Source organism: Dipodomys spectabilis, unplaced genomic scaffold, assembly GCF_019054845.1.
Source record: "Dipodomys spectabilis isolate Male_0828 unplaced genomic scaffold, ASM1905484v1 ptg000053l, whole genome shotgun sequence".
NCBI lineage: Eukaryota > Metazoa > Chordata > Mammalia > Rodentia > Heteromyidae > Dipodomys > Dipodomys spectabilis.
In genome coordinates, this window is record NW_024870730.1 from 189705 (window position 1) to 214868 (window position 25164).

Below are 25164 nucleotides of genomic sequence, written 5' to 3' on the forward strand. Positions count from 1 at the left end.
ATTTACCTTCAAGCTTTTATCTATGAATGCTCTTATACAATTGTTAATGACTGAATGGCTTCACAGATACACTGGCTGGCTGTGAATGGGCGAACAGAACTACTCCATGACCTTGTGCAGCATGTCAGTGATGTTGATGTTGAAGATGCAATGGGGCAGACTGCGCTGCATGTGGCCTGCCAAAATGGTCACAAGACAGTAAGTTCAGCCATGAAAATAAATCACCCTGACCAGGACTGTTTTTTAATTTTTTTTAACACTTTGAATTCATGAAGTTTGTATTGGGAAGTACAAATATTATTTTGTTTACGACATAGATGACATAGATAATAACTGGTTAATATATCCTCTATGGACAGAGGGAATAGAAGATAGTGCTTTTCACCCCACTCAAAATACTTGTTATTTGGCTTCTAATTTTATTTCTGATTTTTTTGTAGATTTTAATAGCTGAACATATGAAAATTCTAAATGATTTCTATTTTAAACAGTTTTGTATATTTTAGTCAAGTGACTTCTCTATTTTTTTTTTACTTTTAAGTATCAATTACTGGAATTAGTGTGGAAACATGAGTGTAGACACTGCTTACGTAGCTCAAGTTGGATTATTTTACTTTTCCATTTTTCTCTATAAAATGCATATACTAGAGTGACAGTTGCTCTCTTATTTAGATTTCTGTAATCAGTGCAGTGTTTTTTATAACAGTGTTGTATAACAATTTTTTTTCCTGTCACGTTTAATTGGTAGTAGTTTTTTTCTCTTAGAAGACTTAGCTGCCTTATATCAACATTGAGAGATTAAGATTTTAATTTCTGCTTTATTATTCCCATCCTATTTACATTTAAGTTTTTTTTTCCTAGTTACATTCTAGCCAGGCTTACATCTGTAATCTCAGTTACTCAGGAGGAAAAGATTTGAAGAACCGTGGTTTAAGGACAGCCCAGGCAAAAAGTAAGGGAGCTTCCACCCTCCCCTCCCCCTCCCCCCCAACCCCACCCCACACCTGACTTATCTGAAGCATAGGGAGGATCATGATAAAAAAAAACACAGGGCCAAAGCTTGAGGCATGGCTCAACAGTAGAACATTTGCCTAACAAGCTTAAAGGCCCTGAGTCAAACTCTACTGAGAAATTGGGGGTAGGGGGAGAGGAGAGGGAAAAGAGGGAGAAGAGAGAAGAGACCTTATCAGAAAAATAGGGCTAAAAGTAGAAAAATAAAGCAGAGCTACAAAGTGTGGCTCAAGCGATAAAACACTTGCCTAGTAAGCACAATACCCTGAATTTGAAATCAAGTACCAACAAAATTTAAAAATAATTATTATCTATTATCAATAGCATCAAGTTTAGGGAATAAATCTTTAGTGTAAACAGGGTGTGAAATTATAGAAACTCAGATGCTTAATGTAGTTCAAGGTAAATTTTAATTTTTTTGTGTGTGCTGGTCCTGGGTTTTGAACTCAGGGCCTGGATACTATCCCTGAGCTGCTTTTGCTCAAGGCTAGCACTCTGCCACTTGAGCCATAGCTCCTTTTTTGGCTTCTGAATAGTTTGAGATAAGAGTCTCACAGACTTTCCTCCTAGGCTGCTTTGAACCATGATTCTTAAATTTCAGCCTCCTGAGTAGCTAGGATTACGGGCATGAGCCACTGACACCTGGTGTCAATTTACATGCATAGTAGATATTTACATGCATAATAGGTATTCATCTACAGTTTTAAGTAGTTTATTTTGTTGACAATAATCTTCATATTCCTAAATTTTTGAAGATGAATATAAGCCTTACTAAGCAGTCGAAAGTGATTGTTACTTCGGTTGATTTATGCTCCTGAAAATTAAAAGCTATGGTTTGACAATCGTGTAACAGACTGAAATCCTAGACTAGTTAGGAACAGTGCTTATTTTATTCTTTAGTTCTCACTATCTTTAGCCAACTTCGAAGCTTTTTAGCAGGGAGTTACCAGCTAGCCATGTATATTTAATTAAAAACGTTTGCAAAACATTAAAGCAGGTCATTCTTTTTTTTTTTTTTTGGGGGGTCCAGTTGTGGGGCCGGAACTCTGGGCCTGGGCACTGTCCCTCAGCTCTTCAGCTCAAGGCTAGTCCTCTACCACTTGAGCCACAGCGCCACTTCCGGCTTTCTTTTTGCTTATGTGGTGCTGAGGAATCGAACCCAGGGCCTCAGGCATGCAAGGCACGCATTCTATCACTGAGCCATCTTCCCAGCCCTAAAGCAGGTCATTCTTGAGGCACAAAGGTATTTTGACTAAATATTCGTAATGTATTTCAATATTCAGGATAGTTTTATTCCAGTGCTAGATTTAAAAAAGATACAATTTAGAGCTTCTGGGAAATGTAAGCAAATAATAAAAGTTCTGTCACTGTTAATTTTCCTAACACAACTGGATAATGTTTTCTGGTAGAGACTGTATAAGGGCTCAGAATCTCAATAGGTTTTTAGGTGGACAGGACAGGTTTCTAATGAAGCTCTGTCCAGTCACTGGTTAATGAATTAACAATTTTTATTAATCTTTAAGCTATTTGTACATTTTACAAATTATATCATCAGAATGATTTAATAAAAAATAAGGATGCCTTGTTGTGGCATTTTAGTCACATCTTAAGTGATCACATCACAACTTTAGCTTTTGCTTATAGCCTTGTTATTGAATTTCTATTTCTTTTTACTTTGTTCAGTGCTCTTTTGAGAATTGATATTGATAATGTAGACTTGTTTTTGGATTGTCTTGCCTTGTAATTTATCAATGTATTGAGCACAGCTGGTCTTAGTCACTGCCCTCAATTAAATGACTTAAGATTGATCCAAGCATTTGCTGTGTACATTAGTTTTCCATTCAGGATACAGTTTCATCACTGTAAAGGGTATAAAGTTTGTTGAAAATGTGGTGTTCTTAAAGATGTTTTGACGACTATAAGAAAGTCCTCTTTCTATGATTTCTTTCCTTTTCAGCTTTCAATGTTTTTTAATTCATGAAGAGAAGGGGATTCCTAGTCTACCTAATCAGAGTAGGAGAATGGTGAACAAGTCAGATACTTTAAAATTCTGGTTAAAAAATGCTTAATGTTATATAAATATAAAGTGTATAATTACTGAAATTGTAATTGATATATTAGCTTGAAAACACCAGTATTTTTATAAGTAAATAGAAAATTTCCTATTGTGCCTCATGTGTCTAATTTAAAATATTCAGGCAGGGGGCTGGGAAGGTGGCTCAGTGGTAGAGTGCTTGCCTTGAATGCCAGAGTCCCTGGGTTCGATTCCTCAGCACCACATAAGCAAAAAAAGAAAGCCGGAAGTGGCGCTGTGGCTCAAGTGGCAGAGCGCTAGCCTTGAGCTGAAAAGCTGAAGGATAGTGCCCAAGCCGAGTTCAGGCCCCACGACCGGACCCCAAAAAAAAAAAATATATTCAAGCAGTATGCTTCTCTGCATGAGCTTTTCTGTATTTATTTTAATTTAGTAAGTGCTCAGAGAATATTTTCCCTCTGAGATTTTTGTCTTTTATATAGAGTCATTAGCAATTTTTACATACTTGGGAATATTTGTCATTCTGTAATACATTTTAGGACTGTGTACTATAGAGAGTCTTGATACTATAATTAAACTTAACCTACCAAGGCCAGGTAATAAATATCTAATTGCAAGATTTTTGGTAACTTATCTCATGATATTTCACATCTGAATCATGTATGTATAATGTCAGCAAGAAATCTTTTTGTGTTTAGACCTTTTGCTTTACATTGACATATTGTCACTCTGGATTATCTGGGAATGAGAATCCATTTTGCACCTAACATTTAATTAAAGTGATCTCAGGGACACAGGAAAGCTTCTTACCCCAACATGGCCCAGAAGGACTGGTACAGTACCAGAATAGTACAGTGATAATGCAATGAGTATTATTAGTATTCATACAGCTAGTTGTGTTAAGTGATACAAGCTCTGTGCCTGTGGTCTAAGAGATGAAGAACTGACCTTTTCCTTTATCACTTCTACTATGCAGCTTGCTAATTGTTGATGTTAGTACACTTTACATATCTTCTTTTGTGTGTGTATGAGAGTGCTGGGGCTTGAACTCAGGGTTTGGGTGCTGTCCCTTATCTTTTTTTACTTAAGGATAGAGCTCTATCACTTGAGCCACCATTCCACTTCTGACTTTGGAAGTTTATTGGAGATAAGAGCCTCCATGGACATTTCTTTTTTTTAAATTTTTGTTTTTATTTTTATTTTTTGGGTCCGGTCATGGGGCCTTGAACTCTGGGCCTGGATGCTGTCCCTCAGCTCTTCAGCTCAAGGTTAGCGCTCTACCACTTGAGCCACAGCTCCACTTCCGGCTTTTTCCTTTTTGCCTATGTGGTGCTGAGGAATCGAACCCAGGGCCTCAGGCATGCAAGGCAAGTGCTCTACCACTAAGCCACCTTCCCAGCCCCCCATGGACATTTCTGCCTGTGCTGGCTTTGAGCCTTGATCCTCCTGAGTAGCTAGTATTACCAGGTATGAGCCACTGGTACCCTGGCAGATAATTTCTAATGTGAGTTATTTTTATTTGCCACTCTCAAAGAAATGAATGGAGATTTAAAAAAAGTATTGATGAAGGTTATCTGTGACTTTCTTGCTACTTTTTCTATTAGGCCATTGGATCAATAAATGATTGAAGTTTTAATTATCTTTTCCCCTTCTGTTTCAGAGCTTTTTACAAAAAGAAACCACAAAACAAAAACTTTCATTTATTACAATGGTTAATGGCTGCAAGGCAATTTATTCTTCAGACTCATATGTATTTTCTTTTTTTTTTTTTTTTTTGTTGGCTGTGGGCTTGAACTCTGGGCCCGGGTGCTGTCCCTCAGCTCTTCAGCTCAAGGCAAGCGCTCTACCACTTGAGCTACAGCGCCACTTCTGGTTTTCTGGTGGTTTATTGGAGATAGGAGTCTCACGGTCTCTCCTGCCAGGGCTGGCTTTGAACCGCGATCTTCAGATCTCAGCCTCCTGAGTAGCTAGGATTACAGGCGTGAGCCACCAGCGCCCGGCCTCATATGTATTTTCTTAACCTTATTGTAAGAAAAGTGAGCTTTTCCTCTAATTTTCATCAGGTGTTCACTTTTATCTAGTGAATCTATTGGAAATGCCATGTTTCATTTTATTTTGGCTATGACAGGACCAGGAGACAATAGATATTGTAATCATGCTTTCTTGCTATGATTTGCTGAGTTTGTCCCACTACTTTAGTGGAAAAATATGGTAGTCTAATGGCTAAATTGTTTTTCTACTATAAGTTCTCCAATATAAAAACATAAGCATGGTAAAATGTATATTTTAAAAATTGTATTACTTCAAAACTAAACTCAAGGTATTTAGATACTTCTTTTTGACTGCTTGATAGTTATTTGGTAAGGAAATTATTAGGTCATTTTTAATGTGAGTCTGTGATTAATGTAGCTTATTTAGCTATGTCAGATTAACCATAATAATATCCAAAAAATAAATTCAGAAAAATTAGTCTTAATTTTATATAAATAAGATCATGGTTTTGAATGTAGGCTTAGGTTTTACTTGTTTCCAGTAGATATATGTATGTTAGAGTGCATGTTTTCAGACTTGAAATTACATTTTCCGCTTACAGAATTCAAGTGACTACTACTTTTTTCACAGAATGAATTAAATGAACATTTATCAAATGCTCATTTGCACATTACCCACTGTACTTGATAAGGTTATTCCTATTGTATCTATGTAGTTTTCACTATAATTTGTATGAATGCATAGTACATTTTGTTAATTTATTTCAAGTTTTTTATATTGCTAGGTTTATTATGCATATGAATAATGTATTTTCAGTGTATTTGCTTTTATCTCTTCTGGACCTTTTGAGAGATGATTGCCTTTTTTCTAAGATGTCTGTAACAGTAGTAGAATTATTTCTTTGAGATCATATAGACACCAAAAGGTGAAAGTCATGATCAGAAGACCTTAAATACATAATCCTTTTCTTATAGTGATCTAAATATGAATTTGTTTTGTGTTTGTAGATTGTATTTGAGATTGTCTACATTTAAAGAACTATGTAGCTGATAAAACAGCTTTATATAATGTTTTTGTTTGATTGTTTGCTTCTGGAGATTTGAACTTATATATACTCAGTATTTAAGCTTTACTTCTTACCATACAACAGTGTTAGAGTTTAGAATTCAAATTGGTATTTAAGTAAATTCAAGTAGCTGTGAACACTATCTTAAAATCTTTTATGTTACCAAAATTTTTTTAAATAACATTTTTTCTCCTTCTTGTCAAACCAGGATCACTAGAGGGAATTAATTTTCAACTTTTAAAAAAAGTTTCCTTTAGTACATATTTCCAAATAATAAGCCTCTCGGGCTCCATTTTGATTTATCATTTTTGTTAGGATTTGTAAGTTTTGATTATATAATACTATTTGTATCAGAATTAACTTCATTGTTTACTGAAGAGTCAAGTAGTGAAGTATAGCAGCATATTTTTCTTAATGATTGATAATTGACTTTGCTCAGGTTTCTTTTTGTGAATCACCAAGTGTTCTTTTTGGTTCTTGTAAGTATATTACAATACTATTTTCTACAAAGACAAATTTATTAGATAATTTGTCAGTTCTTACTTGCCCTCTAAATCTGAAAATTTCATTATACTTTTCTTGTGTTCATTTTTTCATGTTCTAGTTTGAATGTCTGTTTTGGTTTATTCCTTTGTGGGGAGGATGTTCCCTAAAGGTATGCTTTTCTTAAAGGATATATTAATATTTAATTTTTTTGCCATGTATTTGAATAGTAGTGACATGGATGACTAGACAATTTGAAATAATTTCCTTGCAATTTTGAAGGCATATATGTTTTAGAAAGATTCCAGTGCTTCTGGAAGTTCAGTGTCAACATACTTTCTCTTTTTCTGAACCTTTATTGATATTAGGAAATTCACCATATCTATATCTATCTATCTGTCTATCTATATATTTATTTATTATTTTTTTTGGGTCTGGTCGTGGGGTCTGAACTCTGGGCCTGGGCACTGTCCCTCAGCTCTTCAGCTCAAGGCTATAGCGCTCTACCATTTGAGCCATAGTGCCACTTCTGGCTTTTTTCTTTTTGCTTATGTGGTGCTGAGGAATTGAACCCAGGGCCTCATGCATGCAAGGCAAGCGCTCTACCACTGAGCCACCTTCCCAGCCCTAGAATATTTTATATTGGCATGTGTTTTGAAATTCTTTTGTTGGACTAGAAATTTGATGAGCTGTTTAACTAAAACTAGCAATTCATGCCTTTTAGTTTAATTATTTCTAGATTTCAATGGGGTTCCCTACTCTTTATTCAATTTCTGCAGTATATCTCCCTGAATGAAACTCATCTGTTTTCTCCTTAGTTGTTTTTTTCATTCTGTTTTCTCTCTTGTGGAGTTCCCAGATGTTGTTTTTCTCACCTTTTGTTGAATCATTATTTCTCCTATCATTTTTAGTTTTTTATTCTCTGGCTATGTTTCCTCATATACCTATTCTTGGGTCATGGATATGATAATTGAGATTGTCAATTCCTTTTTTTTTTTGTGCTGCTCTTGGGGCTTGAACTCAGGGTCTGGGTGCTGTCCTTGAACTTTTGTGCTTAAGGCTAGCACTGTACCACTTGAGCCACAGCTTCACAACCAGCTTTGTTGGTAATTAATTGGAGATGAGAACCTCATAGATTTTTCTTGCCCAGGCTGGCTTTGAGCGAAAGATCTCTACTTCCTGAATAGCTATGATTATAGGGCATGACCACCAGTGCTTGATATGTTTATTTTCTTTCTTTCTTTTTTTTTGGACACAATCTTCTTGGGTAGCCAGTTGTCCTTGAATTTGCAGTTCTCTTGCCTCAACCACATTAGGGTCAGATTACAGGCATCTACCTCCATAGCTGGCATCTTTTCTAGTTTTCTTTGTTCCCTTTATTGCCTTTTTTTTTTTTTTTGTTGGACATGGGGGCTGAACTCTGGGCCTGGGCACTGTCCCTCTGCTCATCAGCTCAAGGCTAGGCTCTGCTGCTTGAGCCACAGCACCACTTCGGGCTTTTTCGCAAGGCAAGCACACTACCACTGAGCCACCTTCCCAGCCCCTTTATTGCCTTTCTTTATCTGAGTTTTGTTATTTCTTTTGATTTAATGTTTAAAATTCTACTTGTATAGTTGATATATAGAGGGTTACAGTTACATGAATCAGGTACAATCAGTACAATTCTTTTTGAACCATGTTGCCCTTTCTGTTCCTCTCTTCCAGTCTTTTCCTCCCATATGATTTTTTTTTAAGGTTTAAGGTTTGCCTCAGTTGTACCTTACACATTATTTTTCCATTATATGTAATGGTGAGATATAAAGTTGTTGTTTACTGGAAGCCTTGTGTGTACAGACTGAATTTGGTGATTACTTGGGTGCTTGGCACTGCTGATTTTGGTCGGTCCCGGGGCTTGAACTCTGGGCTTTTTTCCATTGTGCTAGAGTCTAGAGAGAAAATGTAATTTTTTCTACTGAGTTTTAAAGCTGTTTTCTGAATTTCTTACCAGGTGAAAGTGGGGCTGGAGGTTTTTCATTTAATTAATTGTGGTCATGTGGCTTCTCAGTGTTACTGTTTTCTTTATTTCCTATCTAATAGTCAGTCAAAAGCTTCTCTATCGTCTTTATCCAGAGAATAAACCTCCTGTCTTTGAGACAGTATTGGCAGGGCTAGTGACTAATGGTGGTGTGGGATGGGTGGATCAATTTCTTCTATAAGCTTCTTTACTAATCCTCTTGGATTTAACTTTACATAATCATCAGAGATAACTGGTTCTTCCAATTCCTGTAGATTTTATTATTGTGAGATCTCTATTAGCAGTCACTTGAGTTCATCTTTCTTTGACACTGAATCAGTTTCTGGTCTTTCTTTTATTTGCCATTGTTTGAAAACTTATGTAATATGCTTTTGTATTCTTTCGTGTTCTTCCTTGTGTGTCTAGTCTCAAGCAATATTAGGTTTTAGAGCAGCAATAAAGATGACTATGTATTCAATCCAGAAGTAATCTTACTACTATAAAATAATTTAATTAAAAAAACTGTTTTCTGTTTTGCATGTTTTATCCCCTTCCCCCCATCCAGGAAAATGTTAAATGAGGATCATGGATATAATACCAGAAAATAGTATTTAAAAATTTTTAGGTGGGCCCTGTGCTATCCTTAATCATTACAATTGTATTTTTAAGATTTCTTATTTGCCTACTTTATTACTCAAAGGTTTACAGAAGGGGGCTGGGAAGGTGGCTCAGTGGTAGAGCGCTTGCCTTGCATGCATGAGGTCCTGGGTTTGATTCCTCAGCACCACATAAGCAAAAAGCAAAAAGCCGGAAGTGGAGCTGTGGCTCAAGTGGTAAAGCTGAAGAGCTGAGGGACAGCGCCCAGGCCCAGAGTTCAGGCCCCATGACTGCACCCCCGCCCCCCCCCCCCCCAAAAAAAAAGGTTTACAAAAATAGAAATTAGGGAACAAAGTACATATAAATGAGTATCAGAGAAATGGAGCCAGTACTGATAATTGTTTATAGGAAATGGTCTTTCTTTTAACTTTTTGTACTTTAGTACATAATTATTAAATTCTTTAACTTGGAAGGGTTATAGCTTAATGCCTTGCTATACTAGGATTTGACCAAGGGCCTTGCATTTCAACCATGACTCTAGCCCTTTTTTGCTTTATGCCCCAGGTTGGCCTCAAACTGTGATCCCCTTGCCTCTGCCTCCCACATAGCTGTGATTACAAACCATGGTGCATGACCTCATTGTAAGATATAAAAAGTTTTGTGTTTTAATATTCAGATATTTATTTATTTACTTATTTAAAAAGTTCAGATATTAAAGCAGTAGTGTTCAATTCACTTGCCATGCTTAGGTTTAATTGAATTATAATTAAAATTAAACATTTAGGTTTTGAGTTTTACTGGCCACATTTCAAGTCTTAGTAGCTGTATGTCACTACTGACTACCTAGGATACAGTGCTGGCCTAGAGACTAACACATTGTATAACATTGATTAATTCTATATATGTCATGTAGTGACTGAAAGGGTCAGAGAGCTTATCAAAATTGAATTTGGTTGGCCATCATAAATGGCCCATTCATTTTTTTTTTCTTGTTAGAACTTTAGTTTTTCTTGTATGGATTAAAATTCTGTTCTCTTAGTTCTAGCTATGGTTTGACGTCTCTGGCATTGTTATTTTTTTTTTCGCTATAGACAGTGCAGTGCTTGCTAGACAGTGGTGCTGATATTAACAGGCCAAATGTATCAGGAGCCACTCCATTGTACTTTGCTTGCAGGTATGACATTTTATATTTTCATATATAAAGAATGTTACATATATGCTATATTTATAGATGTGAATACATGCATATTTTGAAAAATAGTTTAATTCCAGTTGGCTAATTCCAATTGGCTGTTATTCTTCCAACTGTGCCATTTTGCTTTAGGTAGAATATCTTTTTAGCTAAAAAATTTTTAAAGGAATTCCTCTTTGAAGTGATGTGCCTTGTTAGATAATGTTAACATGGCAACATAGGAAGAGTATTGCCTCAAAATTCCAGGGATCTGGGTTCTGGTTTCACCTATGTTTAGTTTAGTTTTTGGCTTCATCTCTCAAATTACATTTCTTCTTTGAGCTTCTTAAAATTAACCTTAAATTTTTAGGTCCCTGAATTTCTACACATGTATACAATATATTCCAGTTTCTCCCTATCATTTCCCTGTCCCTCACTTCCTTCCTAATACAATTTCATTGTTTTTATTTTCATAGTTCAACAGTCCATTTAGACATATCCATACTCTTACCATTATTAGCCTAACTTTGTCTTCTAGTACCCAACATTGTTATTATTTTAGTGAAGTATTAAAGTGCCATAGTATGTATTCTTGTTTTGAGTATTGAAATTATTTTGGATTAAGATGTCTAGAGGCGGGCTGCGAAGGTAACTCAGCGGTAGAGTGCATGCCTTGCAAGCATGAGGCCCTGGGTTCGATTCCTCAGCACCACATAAACAGAAAAAGCCGGAAGTGGCGCTGTGGCTCCAGTGGTAGAGCACTAGCCTTGAGCTGAAGAGCTGAGGGACAGCGCCCAGACCCAGAGTTCAGGCCCCATGACCGGCAAAACAAAACAAAAACAAACAAAAAAAAGATGTCTAGAGGCTTGGACATGTGCTTTAGACAGGTAAGCCTAGATTTGAAAAGGGATTATGAAGTGATTGGAAGGATAAAAATTAACTGGAGCCTGAGAAATAGTTACTAGGCCCCAAATATTGTGACTTATTACAAGTAATATGACTGACAGGTTTTTAAGACTTAAAAAAGCATTTTCTTATCAATCTATTCAAAGTATGACTTCACCCTGAGAAAAAACGTGATTGCCAAGAATAATTGAAATTTTACTGTCTTATTTTTTAAATCTTCCATTGGTAGATTAAATTTTAACCATCTTTAATTCATAGAGAAAGACTTCAAAAGATTATATTTTGGGGCTGGGAAGGTGGCTTAGTGGTAGAGTGCTTGCCACCCATGCATGAGGCCCTGGGTTTGATTCCTCAGTATGACATAAATAGAAAAAGTCAGAAGTGGCGTTGTGGCTCAAGTGGTAGAGCGCTAGCCTTGAGCTGAAGAGCTGAGTGATAGCCTCTAGGACCAGAGTTCAGGCCCCACGACCAACGAAAGAAAAAAGAAAAAAAAGATTATCTTTTTACTTGGTTTTATTTGTACACAGTCATGGTCAGAGAGACACAGCACAAATTCTTCTATTACGAGGAGCCAAGTATTTACCAGATAAAAATGGAGTAACCCCTCTGGACTTATGTGTACAGGTATGTTTTCTACATATTATTGTGGTCACCATTAAAATAGAAATTATGAATGATAATCATTTTATTTCTTAAATGAAAGGGTGAGTATAAAAATTCTGTGAAGGAAATGACTTTTAAAGGGAACTTCACTTTTAAAACTTTAGTAATTTTAATTCTTGTTTTTAGGGTGGATATGGAGAGACTTGTGAAGTATTAATTCAGTATCACCCTAGACTTTTCCAGACTATTATTCAAATGACACAGAATGAAGAGCTTCGAGAAAACATGGTAACATAATTGTGCTAGTAGCTGAATAAATGGTTTGGTGGGTAGGTCTGTCTGTCTGTCTGTCTGTCTGTCTGCCTGCCTGCCTGCCTGCCTGCCTGCCTGCCTGCCTGCCTGCCTGCCTATCTATCTGTCTGTCTGTCTATCTATCTATCTATCTATCTATCTATCTATCTATCTATCACCTGCCTACCTACCTACCTACCTACCAACTATCTACCTACCTACCTACCTAACCACCCACCCACCCACCCACCCACTCCAGTACCTGGGATTGAACTCAGGACTTTTCACCTTGTTCCTATTCCAGTTTTTTTTTTTCTTTTTTGGTCAGTCATGGGGCTTGAATTCTGGGCCTGGGCGCTTTCCCTATGCTCTTCAGCTCAAGGTGAACGCTCTACAACTTAAGCCACAGTGCCACTTCCGGTTTTCTAGTGGTTTATTGGAGATAAGAGTCTTATGGAGTTTCCTGCCCAGACTGGCTTTGAATCGTGATCCACAGGTCTCAGCCTCCTGAGTAGCTAGGATTACAGGTGTGAGCCACTGGCGCCCTGCTCCAATTTCATTTATTATGACAAATATTTTAGTGACTTTGTTGGACACACTTAGAGTCTTAGCTATTTGGGAGTTGTGGAGGATTGTGCTTCTAGGCTAGCTGAAAGAAACAGTGAGATGCTGGGCTAACAAGCAGGGTATGGTAGTATTTGTCTGAATTCCTAGCTACATGGCAGGTAAAGACAGTAGGACTTTGGACTGAGTAGACCCTACCCTTGGATACCTAAAATGCAAAAAGGGACTAACAGAATGGCTCAGGTGGTATAGTGTCTACCTAGCAACTGTGAAACCCTATATTTACTCCTTCAAATGTATATTTTAATAACTTGGATTTTACCATATTATAGAATAAATATAATTTACAGTTAACTGTACATTATATAATCTGTGGGTTCCATTCATTCAATTGGTTGTGGACTAAAAATTGTACTTATACTGAGCATGTATTAATTTTTTTTCTTGTCATTCCCTAAACAATATAGTATAACATGGGGCTGGGAAGGTGGCTCAGTGGTAGAGCGCTTGCCTTGCATGCATGAGGCCCTGGGTTCAATTCCTCAGCACCACATAAGCAAAAAGAAAAAAGCCGATAGTGGCACTATAGCTCAAGTGGTAGAACACTAGCCTTGAGCTGAAGAGCTGAGGGACAGCGCCCAGGCCCAGAGTTCAAGCCCCATGACCGGACCCAAAAAAAGAAAAAAAAAAAATAGTATAACAACTACTTACATTTTTTTTACATGGTATTAAGTATGAGAATCTAGAGTGGTTTAAAGTATATGGGAGAATGTATGTAAACACTATCTAATTTATGTTTTTTGTGTAAATACTATCTAATTTACATAAGAGGCTTGAGCAACTGAAGATTTTGGTGTCCAGGATGATTCTGAATCAATTTTCAGGGATATCAAGGGATAACCATATGCAATTACTTATGGACTTTATGCTAACATTTGGTTCTCTGAGCCTTCTGTTTAGTTGTTCAGTTCTTCCTTAAAATAGTTATTCTTAATGGATAGAGGAGAAATATGATTTTATAATTGGTAAACAATAATATACCTCACAGGTTTTCTTTTGTTTTTGTGGTACTAGAGTGAAATCCAGGACCTCATGTATACAAAACTATAAACTCTATCACTGATACATCCTTAGCCCAGAACTCCTCTCTTATCTTTGATTTTTTGGGTAATACTGGGATTTGAACTCAGAGAGAGAGAGAGAGAGAGAGAGAGTGTGTGTGTGTGTGTGTGTGTGTGCGTGCGTGCGTGCATGCATCCTGGGGCTTGAACTCAGAGCTTGGGCAGTCTTCCTGAGCACAGCTCTGTGTCTTGCTTTTTGTGGTTAATTAGATATAACAGTCTCACAGACTTTGCTGCCTAGGCTTGGCTTCAAATCATGATCCTCTGGTCTCAGCTTCCTGAGTAGGATTACAGGCAGGAGCCACTGGTGCCCAACTTGAACTCAGGATTTTGTGCTTACTAGGCAGGTGCTGCCTGAGTCATTTTTCCAGCTCTGGTTATTTTTGAGCTAGATTCTTACTTTTGGCCCAGAAATTCTACACAGTACTCCTATTTATGCTGGAATGTGTCACCTCACCCAACGTTTTCTGTTGTGACAGGTTCTCACATTTTTGCCTAGACTGACCTGGAATCAGACAGTTTCCAATATTAGCCTTCCTAATAGCTAGGGCAACAGGTATGTAACACACCTGATATTGATTGAGATGAAGTCTCTCACAACTTTTTTTTTTTTGGCTTCAGCTGGCATCAACAGGATCTTTCCAGTCTCCACCTCCTGATGGCTAGATTATAGCTGTGAAATGTTTGGAGATATATTTCTCTATATAATTTATTCCATATATTACTACTTTTTTTTCTGTACTGGCTGATTTTGAACAAAGATTTTAAATCATCTTATTTCTACATTAACTCTTAAATTTGTCCCAGGCAAAATAATTATACCTTGACTTTATTTAACTGCCTTTAAAATGCTTATTAAACTAACAGCTGGGTTTTTGATAAAAGTTAATGAATCACTATGTAATTACTTTCTTTTAATTTATAAAAAAATAGTTACGGCAAGTTCTGGAGCATTTGTCTCAACAAAGTGAAAATCAGTACCTAAAGATTCTAACAAGCCTTGCTGAAGTTGCTACAACAAATGGTCACAAACTGCTTAGGTAAGCAAGTAAGCACTGTCTCTCTGCTTTATCTCAATTTATTTAGTTATATGTCATTTGTCAGTAGTGAGATGTAATAAAATTTCTGACTTAGCCACTGTTTAAAAGGAAAAGAGTAATCAACTGTTACTAAAGAGACTTTAATCTTTTAATACATAGTCTTAACTGTGCAGAGTATACTTAAATGAATTTTGGCTTATGTATTTAGAATTTTATGAAATGATTACTTACCAGTGAAAGGCATAATGTGTCTATGTGAAAGAGTAATGACTGAGATTCATGAATACGCCCAGTCTCAAGGTACTTAGATTATCAGTATTTTAAAGGGCCTTCTGATTTGTCAAAGAATGTTTATAAAATACCTAGTATGCTTTAAGGCATACTGAATAGCTGAATTTGTCTTTGTTTTTCATGGTGGGATATATTTCTTATATTTATGTGAAGTTACAACAGGTCATTATGCAGAGAACATCCTGATGCAGATACTGTTACAATTGAATTTGTGAATGTCTCTTATGTGAACATTGAGTACTATTTTCTAAGGTAGGGAGAGGATATAGGGTTAAAGATAAAATAGCAAAAAAGTTTTAACATTTAAATAATTGAGTGTTGGAGCTATGACTTCAGTAGACTTCCTAACTAGCAAACTAGAGTCCCTGAGTTCAAACCCCAGTACCGGGAACAAAACACAAAACATGTGATTTGTGCGTTGGCCTAAGAATGTAGCATTTCTACCATTGCTTCTGTGAATGTTTTCAGAGTATTAAACTATCAGTTTTTGTTTTTGTAAATATACTTTGAGAAATGAAAGAAATTCTTGGATGTTTGCCTTGGGATACCAACTGTTGTACAGAGGTGATTTGTAGTTTAATGGTTACTTGTATTCTGGATCCTTAATAATAATCTGTTTATAAGTAACTTAAACAATCTGTACTTGATAGCTTCCTGTCACATCAATTTTGTTTCCTATCATAGAAAATTAATTTTACTCCAAATTATATAGTGAAACAGTCTGAGGATTAAATATGTTTTTAAATATGTATTTGAAAATAGAAATATGTTCACATTTTAATTTTTTATTTTCAGTTTATCTAGCAATTATGATGCTCAAATGAAGAGCCTTTTAAGGATTGTGAGGATATTTTGTCATGTCTTTCGAATTGGTCCCTCCTCCCCCAGTAATGGAATCGATATGGGCTACAATGGGAATAAAACTCCAAGAAGCCAGGTGTTCAAGGTCAGAAAAGTATATGATCTTGTTAGGAAGATAGTCGTAAAAGACATGAATATGCAAAGCATGCATTCATTAATCAGAAACCTCAGGAACAGGATGTAAGTTTGGTTAGTACTTCTATCATTTTCTGTTGGTCACCTCCTTCTCCTTTTCAACTCTAATCTTGCCTAATCATCATATGGCAAGATTTAATTGGTGAGCTTTCTATATTTTTCTTACACACAAAGCTTTTAGTGTTTTATAGTAAGGATATTTAAATATAATTCAAGTATTTATAATTTATTAAGTGGGCATTAATATAGGTATTAAGTATTAAATATTTAAAATGTTATTTTAAGTATTCATAATATTAAATATTTAAACATAACTTTATTGAGTTATGTTTTTTGATGACATTTATGGCCACTATTTAAAAAGTTCTTATTAGAAAATATATAGCTTTTATTAAATTTATTATTGTACAATGTATGCTGTATGTATGTTTGTGTATATGTTTAGAAGTAAGGTTGCCTTCATTTAATGGGTGCCCTAACACTTTCTGGGATGACTTCAAGGAATAGTCATTAAAATATTCTTAAAATATTTTATATTGTTTCATTTGCCTTTTGTATAAGCACATATGGAAGGAATCCTTTATTTTATTTTATTTTTTTGCTCATAGTTGGCACTCTACCACTTGAGGCACACTTCCATTGGGTTTTTGCTGGTTGATTGGAAATAAGAGTCTCATGAACTTACCTGGGCTGGCTCTAAAGTAAGATCCTCAGATCTCAGCCTCTTGAATATCACTGGCATCTGGTTACAAATAGTTTCTTTAATACTAAGAATAAGTATGATAGTTTTTTAGAAAGATATGTGTAGGCATCCATTTGTTTCATTTTCTCATTAACAAAATACGTAGTAAAATGTTACATAGATGTATATATATGCAAACAAACATACTTGTGTATATATGTATATACACGCATATTGCCTTCTTTTTCTTTTTTCTGTTAGTGTGCCACCTACAGGAAGACGGAAATTATACATCTTTTTAGATTTTTACATACCACTCCCTGCATATTTTGTAGTTTGATGGTTGCTTATATTCTATTTACTATTGTATTGTACTGTATTGTATTCTATATACAGTTGTATTCTATTTACTATTATAAATAGTGTATAAGTAGAAAATCAAATTATATGTAGAGACATGGTTACTATTACTGAAATTGAATACAAAGCGTATTGTCTGATTTTTTAAAAATTTAAGTCTTCCTGTTTTGTCAATGATATCAGAAAATGAGAATGTGCTACATCGCCTTTCCATAGGCATTAATGCTTATTTTAAATGTTAGCTTTTTATACCAAGTCAGTACAGATAACAGGATAGAAAAAGATAGCATTGTTTTTTCTTTTTAAATAAATGGAATAAAATACACACATTTGTAAATATATTTGTATTTATAAATTTTATATATTCATTTATATTTAAGCTGTTTTCTGCATCATTGCCAATTCTTCTTGCCTCTGATCACTTACTATTTTTCTTAATATTTTGAATTTTTATTTTTGGTAAACATTTTATTCTAAACCAGATAATTTAAAAACATTAATAAATATTAACTTAAGAGATTTATTACGCTCTTTCTGACTTTATGAATTAAATATAGAATCTTTGAGGAATGGCAAAATATTCTGCCTTCTCACTTAAATAGGTAAAAATAGAAACTGTATATTGCCATCCTCTCAAAGCCTATTCATTATAAGGGGATCCATATTATAAAAATGGCTGTGTTGCTGTGTTAGCAAATTGAATCCTACTTTTCATTGCATTAACTACTCTTAACATGTTACTTTACTGTCAGGAGTAACTAATGGGTTTTCCATTAAAGAGTGAATAGGTTTATAGGCCATGTGTTTTTTAGTAGATGAGATTATTTAACATCCTGTTATTTGCTTTTTAATTTATCTTAGAAGTCCTTTAAGTTAATCTTAACACTTAACTATTCTTTCAGTTCTAGTGCTTAGAAACTTTGGAATGTTTGAAGGACAAGGTTGTTTTATTATTGGATTAGTGTGAGCCGTGGGGAAGACAGTTTAGGCTTCTTGAATCTATTTTAATTTTTTTAAAAAAAGTAGTTGTACAGAATTTCCAGTTGCCAACAAGTCAGATTATGAGTACAGTGTGTCTTCAATTTTAATTTTCTCCCTTTTAAAAAAATAAATAGTAAACTAACAATGAATTCAAGGAATTATAAATAAAAAAAATGGAATACCTAGAAAGATTGAGAAATTTAACATTAAGATCTCACCTTTTGGTTCGTGACATTTAACATTCTCAAACTATGATTGAGAATTGACTAATGGACTTCAAAGTATTATGCTATTAATGAACTCAAAATATTTTCTTTCTAAATTTGGATATTTAAAAAATTGTTCAGTAATTTTGGGATTATATTTTATAGTTCTGAAATACAATTTAAGATGTTTTAAATTAAGTATATTTGCTATATTGTTATTAATATATTATTACTGATTAGTTTATTATTAATTAACAATATATACTGCAAATAATATATTATAATTCTGAGGTAGAGGTCATTCAGTAATATGACATGGTGCAGTATATTCACAGTGCTGCAGAGTCTGCTAGTATTTTCCTTAGCAATTGACCCAATTTTAGTAGCAACTTATATGTACAGTATTTTGTATCCTGTCTTAACATTTTATTATTTGTGAATACTGAAAACATGATAGTTATGGCATGGCTTATTTTCAGTTTTGTAGTTATGGGGATTTTACTGAGAACTTTGTACATAATAGAGTTTTTACCACTGAGCTATACCCCTAGACCCCACTTATTTTAAATTTTTACTTTAATCTTTTTTTTCCTATGACTGCTACCTTAGTTAGAAATTAAAGTTATTGGGGGGGGGGGCGAGGAAGATTGGGAGAGAGGGTAGGGGGAGGATGGGAAGGGATGGGAAGGGGAAACAAAGGAGGAGGCGACAATGCTTGCTAAGAAATGTACTCATTATCTTGCTCATGTAATTGTAACCCCTCTGTAAAGTATTTTCACAATAAAAAATAAAATAAAAGGTTCGAAGCAAAAAATAAAATTTTTTAAGGCTTAAAAAAAAGAACTTAAAGTTATTTTCACAGTATTTCTATCAGTTTCATATAGATCCCTCTCTTTTTTGATACTTTTAAATTATTCATAATTCACTTTTCTTTTTTGTGTTATTAGTATTTTAGGATTTTAACAGATATGGGCTCACTGACCTTCTGTATGATCAGCTGCATCATTTCTTAGGCTTTATTTCTGTGTAGCTATTGATGTTCTAGGTGTTTATTTAATTATTTTTTGTGTGGGTCCTGGGGCTTAACACTCAGGCTTTAGGTGCTGTCCCTGAGCTTTTGTGCTCAAAGCTAATGCTCTATCAGTTGAGCCACTTCCGTATTTTTGGGTAATTTAATTGGACATAAGAATCTCACAGACTTTTCTACCCAGGCTTGCTTCGAACTGCAATTCTTAGCTCTCAGCCTCCTGAGTAACTAAGGGATTACAGGCATGAGCCACTGGCCCCTGGCATTTTCTAGGTTTTATTCTCAGTTAGACTCCCAACTATTCTTTTTCCCTTTGTTTCCAAGTAGTAATAGATGACATCCTATGCTTTCATTTTGGAAGTTTATTTTCTGATATAAAATTGAGTAGTTTGCTAACCTAAGTTCTTTTTCATCTTCTGAATAAGGGTTTAATATTTTGATCATGATGATAGTCAGTTCATGCTTGGATTATGATTAGAATTCTAAGACAATTTCAGTGAGTTGGTGGTTATACTGACAACTGGTACTTTTTGCCTTAATCTTCCAACTGTTATGACTAACTATGGAATTTTTTCTTAAGTGTTGAAAGCACTTATTTCAACTTCAATGATGGTAAAGTTTGTTTTTCTTAAAAAGGAAGACACTTTTCTTGCCTATGTGGAGCATATTAACAGTTTATTGAGTTAATGAGATTTTCATTGATTTTAGTAATAATGATGTGTTTTGTTTTATTTTCACTTTTTGGCATAATGTGATTTATTATTTGCCTATTTAATATGTAAAAGATTCTCAAATTTAAGTGGTTGCTCATGCCTATAATCTTAGCTACTTAGGAGGCTTTGAGGATCATGGTTTGAAGCCAAACTAGGCAGGCAAAGTCTGAGAGACACTTTTGTTCAAAATACTTAACCACCAAAAAACTCCAGAAGTAGATCTGTGTCACAAATGCTAGATGGCTAGCCTTGAACACAGAATCTCAGGGACTGAGCTGAGGCCCTGAGTTCAAGCCCCAGGACCTACATACATTAAAAAAATCGCTTATTATAGCTAGGGACTGTGGTTCAAGTGGGTTATCACTTGTCTACAAGTACAAGGATTTGTGTTCAAACCCTAGTACTTTCCCCCAAAATTGCTATTTACTAGAGATGGATTATATGATTTGAATATATGTATTATGTATATAAATATGGTATATTTTTATAATTTCTGTTATAACTCATCAAAATTCTAGGAATATATAAGTATTGAAATGAAACTATTAAATTCTTTAAGACTTATCATTTCTTGTAATTGAAAAAAAGACTTACCTAATGGAAAATTGTTGACATGCTAATAGAGTATATGTTAGGAGAATGATACAAGTAATATGTAGTTATAAAAATAAATACTTAAAAATAAGATTTGTTTGTTTTGTTAAATTGAAAAAACTTTTTGTAAGGATTACATAAATGCAAATTAGAGACTATTTACAAGTGAAGAAACCATAATTCATGTAACAGTATTTTGCTGCTTTTAAATGTTAGTGACTTTAGCTTGTGAACATAGAGTGTGTACATTTTTTTCTTTTGAGCTCTTGGTATGGATTTGTTTTCATTTTTTATCATGCAGTTTTAAGAATGATATTTTAAAAAGTTCTTTTTTTTCCTCTTAGCCTCTGGAATTGCTTTGGCATTCACTAGATGAATGGCTAGTTTTAATAGCTACAGAATTGATGAAAAACAAAAAGAACTCAGCGGATATCACTTCTATTTTACTGAAACAAAAAGGCCATGATCAGGGTGCAACTTCCATTCCACCATTTGAACCTCCAGAACCGAGGAGCTATGAAAACTTATCCACAGGCCCAGGGGAATCTAAACCAGATGCTGTTGCGGTGAAACAGGAAGCCAATGCAGATTGTCAGGATGTTATTTCTATGACAGCAAACCGACTAAGTGCTGTCATTCAAGCTTTTTACATGTGTTGTTCTTGTCAGATGCCTCCAGGGTAAGAAGTGTTGGGTTTACTACTTTTTTCTTTGGTAGATAAAGAGAAGCTGAGATATTTTTGTAATTTAATATGGAAAAATAATTTGTTAGTTTTCAATTCTATTCCGATTTTGTTTTATGGCACCTCAATGCTAGTCTAGGCTAGTCCAGAATATTTAAATTTTGAGTGAGTTAATATATCTTTCTCTGTAAAATGGTATCTTGTGTAAGATGGTCTCTTATTTATATATTTGAAATGCATAGAAAAAATGCTCAACATTTCAAGATTTTTAAAGTCACTTGTGTATATCATCTGTTGATGAGTTTTATGTATATATAGATTTATATGTATAAAACATGCATATATATGTTATTTTGTTTAGAATTGATTAAACATGCTTAAGTTTTCTAGATGTATAAATATGTTTCAGCTCCACATTGTATCTTTTGGTCTAGAAGCCAATTTTGCATAATGTATATTTCTTGATTTATTATATTTTCTGAATTACATCAACAGCTTTTGCCTATGTATTCTGATTATCTTTTACCTTCCTACAGAATGACTTCACCTCGTTTTATTGAGTTTGTTTGTAAACATGATGAAGTTTTAAAATGCTTTGTTAACAGGTAAGGTTTTCTTCTGGGTTTCATGACTTACCCTGGCAACTTTTCCAAACAGAAAAACAAACAAACAAACATTATTTCTGTTACGATTCAAAATGTGCTAACAATAGAAAGTATAGCAGATGGAGATTAATATATGTTTTTCTTCTATTATAGTATCTCTGTCTGAATTTGCACTTAATTGTATTTATGATTCTTGTCCACTTAAACACCATATATTTCTCTTTTAGAAATCCGAAAATTATATTTGACCACTTTCACTTTCTCCTTGAATGTCCTGAGTTGATGTCAAGATTCATGCACATTATAAAAGCACAGGTAGAAATGTTCTTCATCTTGTTTATAGTCAATGAAATTACTTTTCAAAATTGAATATTGTTTAGTGTAGGAATTATACTTAAAACCTCTGGCAAGAGGGATGGGATTACATGGTATTTTAGTATGAGGAGTAAATTTTCCTAAATGTTTATTAAGAGTGCCTATTCTCTGCAAATGTTTGTAGAAGAGAGCAGATCATATTGCCACATTTCCTAAAATGAGCTTAATGAGGTAGTTTTTGAGAAGGAATTTTATCCCCAAGTACATTTAAAAAGTATAACTTAAGTCCTGTGGAAATTTATAAAGCATATCAGTATACTTAGAACCTTGAAAAATGTTTGGTAAAAATAGTGATTCAACGTGGCTAATCCTCCAAACTTTCTTCACCTAACACTCTTTTTGACCTGTTCATTCGATATAGCTCATATTTCCTGAAACATGGCTAGGGAAATCTTGTTTTGCTTCTTGCCAGCTATATGATTTTGGGCATACTTCTTAATATCTTTGAGCCTTGATTTCCTTATCTATAAAGATAGAGATACTGATACAAACTTTATAGGACTGTTGTGAAAAACTATAAAAAGCCACTAGTATATATGCTTAATAAATGGCAGTTATGAGGAGATAGAAATCTTTTTCTCCAAAAGGATCCTAATTCATTCTAACAGAAGGATAATAAACATTTATAAATGGTTCATCACAGTATTACCTGGTTCTTGAGAACTTTCAAGGAGGAAGAGCTTGTTTTTTTTTTTGTCTTAAATATATATTTTTTATTGTAAAGATACTGTACAGAGTAGTTACAGTTACATGAGTAAGGTAATGAGTACATTTCCTATTGAGCATTGTTACCCCCGCCTTTGTTTTCTCCCTACCATCCCTTCCCTCCCCATCTCCCCAACTCCTCTCCCTACCCCCCAAAGTTGTAAAGTTCATTTTCAACATACTAAGAAAGAGCTTGTTTTTTGGCTGCTGTTCTGAAGAGAAATTTCAAAAGGACGTAGGTCTTAAGTGACATTGAAAAGCTTAAAAAACATGCAAAATTTTAATAGGAATGAAAGGATGGATACCCAAGGTATGGGCATGGAAATGGAAAAGGGATTGTGTAGATGAGAATTGAGATAATAATTGTAGACAGGTAGATTTTGGCCATATTGTCATATGTTGTGATTGCCAGATTCAAGTGTCTTCTTTCTTGACTAATAACATTGCTTCAGAAAAATAATATATTCCTGGCAGAGTTTTAGAAAATTGTTATAATTGTTTTTGTGTATGTGCATGCATATGTACATGTACATGTACATGTATATGTATGTGTATGTGTATGTGTATTGGTGTGTCCCCACATGTGTGCCAGTACCAGAACTTGAACTTAGGAGCTCCTACTTTTGATGAAAACTGGCATTCTACCACATGAGCCATGTTCCACATTTTGCTGGCTAATTGGATATAGAGTTTCATGGACTTTTCCACCTGGGCTGACTTTAAACAAATCCTTAGATCGTAGCCTCTTTTTAATTTTTTTTGATTGTGGGCCTTGAACTCTCGGCCTGGGTAATGTCCCTGAACTCTTCAGCTCAAGGCTAGCGCTCTACCACTTGAGCTACAGCACCACTTCCGGTTTTCTGAGTGGTTTATTGGAGATAAGAGTCTCATGAACTTTCCTGCACCTGCTGCTGGCTTTGAACCAAAATCCTCAGATCTCAGCCTCCCAAGTAGCTAGGATTATAGGCATGAGCCACTGACACCCAGCTCTTAACCTCTTTTTAATCCCCTAAGATTGTAGACGTTCAGCCACTATCACCTGGCTCCATAAGTGGGTTTTAATGTCTTTGGGGACATGACCCTTTCAGAAGTTAAAAAAGCAAAGAATACAGATGTATCTAGAGATACGTTGTTAACTATATAATTTAAAAAGGGAGTAATAATAAATTTATTGAATGTTAATTTTAGGTTCAGTATATTTTTGCTTTATATAAGTCAGTGTTCAGAATAATCAGCCTCTTTACCAAAACTGAAGATAATGTGTTTAAGTAATTTAGCCATTAAGTAGAGGTAATAGAATTTAGAAGTCTGTTTGACTTTCAAGTATATTTTGTTGTTACTTGTTCTTGTTTCCTGTAGTGCCAGGAATCCAAACCTAGTGGTTTGTATATGCCAGGTAACACCCAAACTCCTGTTTTTTTTTTTTTTTTGGTAGGTTGTGGTGCTTGAAGTCAGGGCCTGTTGTGTTTGTTTGTGTTGTCCATGAGCTTCTTTGTGCTCAAGGCTAGTGCCCTACCACTTGAGCTACAGCACCACTTTCGGGTTTTGAGTGGTTAATTGGAGATGAGAGTCTGAGGAGACTTCAAAAAGCCGAGGCTAGCTTTGAAACACCTACGATCCTTAGATCTCAGCCTCCTGAATAGCTAGATTACAGGTGTGAGCAACCAGCTCCTGGCTCTTAAGTTTATTTTCTTAACCTATCACTCTATTCTGGGGTAAATGAAACAATAGGTGAAAAAAGTTTTTAGTTTTTGAAACTAGTTTTAAAACTAGTTTGCTAGTTTTAATACTGTCTGCTTTTCACTTCCCATTTTTCCTCTTTTGAGCAATTCAGTTATAAATTGTCTACATTAGGTAATTACTTGTGTTGAACCAGAAAGAAAGTATTGTTGACTGAATCAATGAAGAGAATGTCCACATAAATAGTTATTGTCTAGTGGCATAGTATGGGGTTTTGGAGTTTGTGTGTGTTGAGAAGAAAAGGAATTCAGCATGAATTATATTAGTTGTAGTGACATAAAGAGGTCCTTGTAGAGGGTGGTGGCTATTGCACCAGAATTATTTGATAAAGTCCCAT

The 25164-nt window shown here is 34.8% G+C and overlaps 1 protein-coding gene across 3 annotated transcripts in view; it reads left to right on the top strand.

The window, feature by feature from the left end:
* Nucleotides 1-25164, top strand: part of Hace1 (HECT domain and ankyrin repeat containing E3 ubiquitin protein ligase 1) — a 73030-nt gene that overhangs the window by 22751 nt on the left and 25115 nt on the right. The window contains exons 1-10 of one of the 3 annotated variants that reach the window (XM_042679578.1): nt 140-198; nt 9739-9815; nt 10266-10348; nt 11779-11875; nt 12041-12142; nt 14764-14870; nt 15957-16107; nt 21065-21399; nt 21939-22007; nt 22235-22322. In XM_042679578.1, coding sequence (XP_042535512.1) covers nt 9798-9815; nt 10266-10348; nt 11779-11875; nt 12041-12142; nt 14764-14870; nt 15957-16107; nt 21065-21399; nt 21939-22007; nt 22235-22322 — 1050 coding nt within the window. In that variant the 5' untranslated portion in view covers nt 140-198; nt 9739-9797. Of the gene's footprint in view, nt 1-66; nt 199-9738; nt 9816-10265; nt 10349-11778; nt 11876-12040; nt 12143-14763; nt 14871-15956; nt 16108-21064; nt 21400-21938; nt 22008-22234; nt 22323-25164 lie in introns of those variants that run through there. The other 2 variants (XM_042679577.1, XM_042679579.1) reach the window with 2 other exon arrangements.